This window comes from Pygoscelis adeliae, unplaced genomic scaffold (genome assembly GCF_000699105.1).
Source record: "Pygoscelis adeliae isolate BGI_AS28 unplaced genomic scaffold, ASM69910v1 Scaffold445, whole genome shotgun sequence".
Taxonomy (NCBI): domain Eukaryota; kingdom Metazoa; phylum Chordata; class Aves; order Sphenisciformes; family Spheniscidae; genus Pygoscelis; species Pygoscelis adeliae.
In genome coordinates, this window is record NW_008824894.1 from 749,498 (window position 1) to 752,079 (window position 2,582).

The window sequence follows — 2,582 nt, forward strand, 5'->3', positions numbered from 1 at the left end:
CCCAGCCAGTGTCAGACTGCAGCACTTTCCTGGACACGCTGCCCATCTCCTCTGTGAAGAAGAGGAAGAAAAGGAGGAGGACAGAGGAGATAGAAGACCGTTGCTCTGGGACACTGTCCTCGGGCAGGTGAGGGGCCAGGGGGCACGTGAGAGCCCTGTGCACCTCTGCTCTGACTGAAGTCGGGCTCCCTGGGCTGCAGTCGGGTGCATCTCGTCTTTCTGTGGGTGGGACAAGCCTTGCCATGGAGCCATCTGGAGCACTGGCTTGTGCCAGGGGGTGTTTTCACCCCTCCCTGAGTGCAGCGCTGGGGTGTGGGTGTCCCTGCATCCCGTTGCCCTGCGGGGAGCTCAAACTCTTCCCCCTCTGGTCTGGCTAGAGTGAGCTGACCCCTGCTGCCTTCCCTAGCTCTAGGAGGGCTGAGACAGAGCCCCAGCGGCGGAGGGTGGAGGCTGAGGCTGGGGAGAGTGAACACCGCAAGCGTAAGTGGAGGAAAAGCCTCAGCACCCCAGCCTTGGAGCGGCCTGCCAACGGCGTCCGTGCCGCGGACAGCACCCCAGGTATTTCCATATGCTTCCACCCTGCCTGGTGCCTGGCAGGGGTGAGCTGGCTGCTCGTCTGCCCACACAGACCCTCAGAGCACTGGTGTCCAGTCCCCGGTGCTTGCTGGTCCCCACGACTGCCTGGTGGTGCCCGTCTTTCTGACTGCTGTCCTCGGCTGACTGCCTGCTGCTCATGCAGGAGAGTTGCCCAGTTGTACCCCAGATGAGGGTGTGCTCCTCTCCAGACTCGTGGAGACGGGCCCCTTGAGGGGTGAAAATTTACCCCCAGTTCCTCCCTGCCCAGACCAGGCCCTAGTGTGCCCAAACGCCCTGCGCCGTCAGGACCTTGTTCGTCCCGACAGTGGCTCCTGGGGCGAGATCTGCCTCTGAGATGGCGTGACACAGGAGCTCCCTCTGGCTTGTCCTCACCTCTCCTGTTTCCGCAGTGGCAGCGTGTGCCTGGGACAACCAGGCTGGAGAAGGGAGCAGGATCTGCCCAGCTGCCCTGAGCCCCGAGCCCAGCCGTGTGGCTGGCACAGCACCTGGGAGCCAGGAGGAGGCCAACGTGGTAGAGGAGCTGCTTAAGAACTCCTTGGACAAGGCGTATGGCAAACAAGGTAATCCCTGCTTGCCTAGGTGGGTAAACAGCCATGCGGCTCCCCTGCCTTGAGCCCTGGACGCGGGCAGAGCCCTCTGTGCTCTGCCAGGGCCTGGGCTCCCCCCAGCACCAGCACAGGCAGCTGTGGGGGCTCCTGGAGCTGGGCAGATGCACCTGGCTGCAGGGCTGTTGGGGGTGCCACAGAGTGGGGTGCTGGAGTGAGGGGCTCCAGCTGCCGGCCTGGGGTGGGGGCCCTGCGCAAGGTGGGTGCAGTGGAGCACGATGCGGTGCTCCCTGCTGACCCTGCTTGCTCTGCAGTCTTGACCTGGGAGGGTGAGGCCTCAGCCGTCAGCCAGGATGCCATTCAGGAAGCAGCGTGGGCCTGCAGCGGGACTGTCATCGATGAGTGGGACGAGGACTATGACAAAGGGAAGGTGGGTGCTGGCTGTGTCTGGGGCTGGGGGGAGGCAGGGGACTGCGCTCTGACTCCAAGAGCCTGCCTGCCTCTCCACAGGTAAAGAAGGTTAAAAAACTGAAGAGGGAGCGGAAGAGACAGTCCAACCCCTTCCAACAGCTGCAGGCCAAGCGCAGCTTCTGGTCAGCCACTCATCCTGCCAAGGCGGCCAGCCTGAGCTCTAGGCTCTGAGGTGAGCAGACCCCAGGGAGGCAGGGAGGGGGGGCGGCTGCCAGGCAGGGTGCTGACACTGCTCCTCTCCTCCCAGGCGGAGATCTGCGTCCCCCCGTCGGTGAAGTCTTGGGTCAAGGACTGACGGGGGAGCCCTGTCCTGGGAGCTGTTGGGCCCTGCTGCGCAGGAGAGCCGGGGGGGGACACTGATCCCGTATGTCTCCAGGGCCCTAGCCCGGGGGGTCATACTGTGCTTGGTGTCCCCTGCCTTCCCCTTCTGGGAGCTGCTGTCTGTGGGGGCTGGTTCTCCAGCTGCAGAGGGGTTGAGCTCTCGCCCCCTCTAGGGGGAAGGGAGGCCTGCTCCCCTGCCTTCTCCAGGCTCCTCTGCCACCTCCTCTGTGCCTCTGCCTGGGGCTGGAGCAGCCCCTTCTACCACCCAGCCTGGAGTTTAAGGCTCGGGGGGGGGAACTCCGGGGAAGTGCCTGCCGATCCTCCCTGCTGCTCTGGGTTGCCACCCACCGGCCACCACATGCCGGCCACCGGCCCCGTGCGGAGGGGGACAGTGGCCCATGCTGCGGAGCTGGGAGCACCGGGGCTGGTGTTTGTCTCCGGGGCATGGCCTGGGCGGGGAGGGGCTCCAGCCCCTCTTGCTCTTCTGGACCTCTCCTGCTCCCTGCCCAGTTCTGCCTTCCTCTCCTCTGCCAGGGCTGCGCTCCCCTCCCCCCTGCCCCTGTGCAAGTCGCAGTGGAACCGTTGCCCCTCCCCACCCCGGGCAGGGCTCCGCTCCCGACGGCCCCGCGCTGGACGCGGGAGGCGGCG

The 2,582-nt window shown here is 65.6% G+C and overlaps 1 protein-coding gene across 1 annotated transcript in view; it reads left to right on the plus strand.

Moving 5' to 3' along the window:
- The window catches only part of USP36 (ubiquitin specific peptidase 36), a 12,815-nt gene extending 10,873 nt beyond the window's left edge, over positions 1-1,942 (plus strand). The window contains exons 12-17 of the mRNA XM_009324589.1: positions 6-127; positions 407-558; positions 987-1,157; positions 1,457-1,572; positions 1,653-1,785; positions 1,861-1,942. Coding sequence (XP_009322864.1) covers positions 6-127; positions 407-558; positions 987-1,157; positions 1,457-1,572; positions 1,653-1,784 — 693 coding nt within the window. The 3' untranslated portion in view covers position 1,785; positions 1,861-1,942. The remainder of the gene's footprint in view (positions 1-5; positions 128-406; positions 559-986; positions 1,158-1,456; positions 1,573-1,652; positions 1,786-1,860) is intronic.
- The last annotated feature ends 640 nt before the right edge of the window (positions 1,943-2,582 follow it).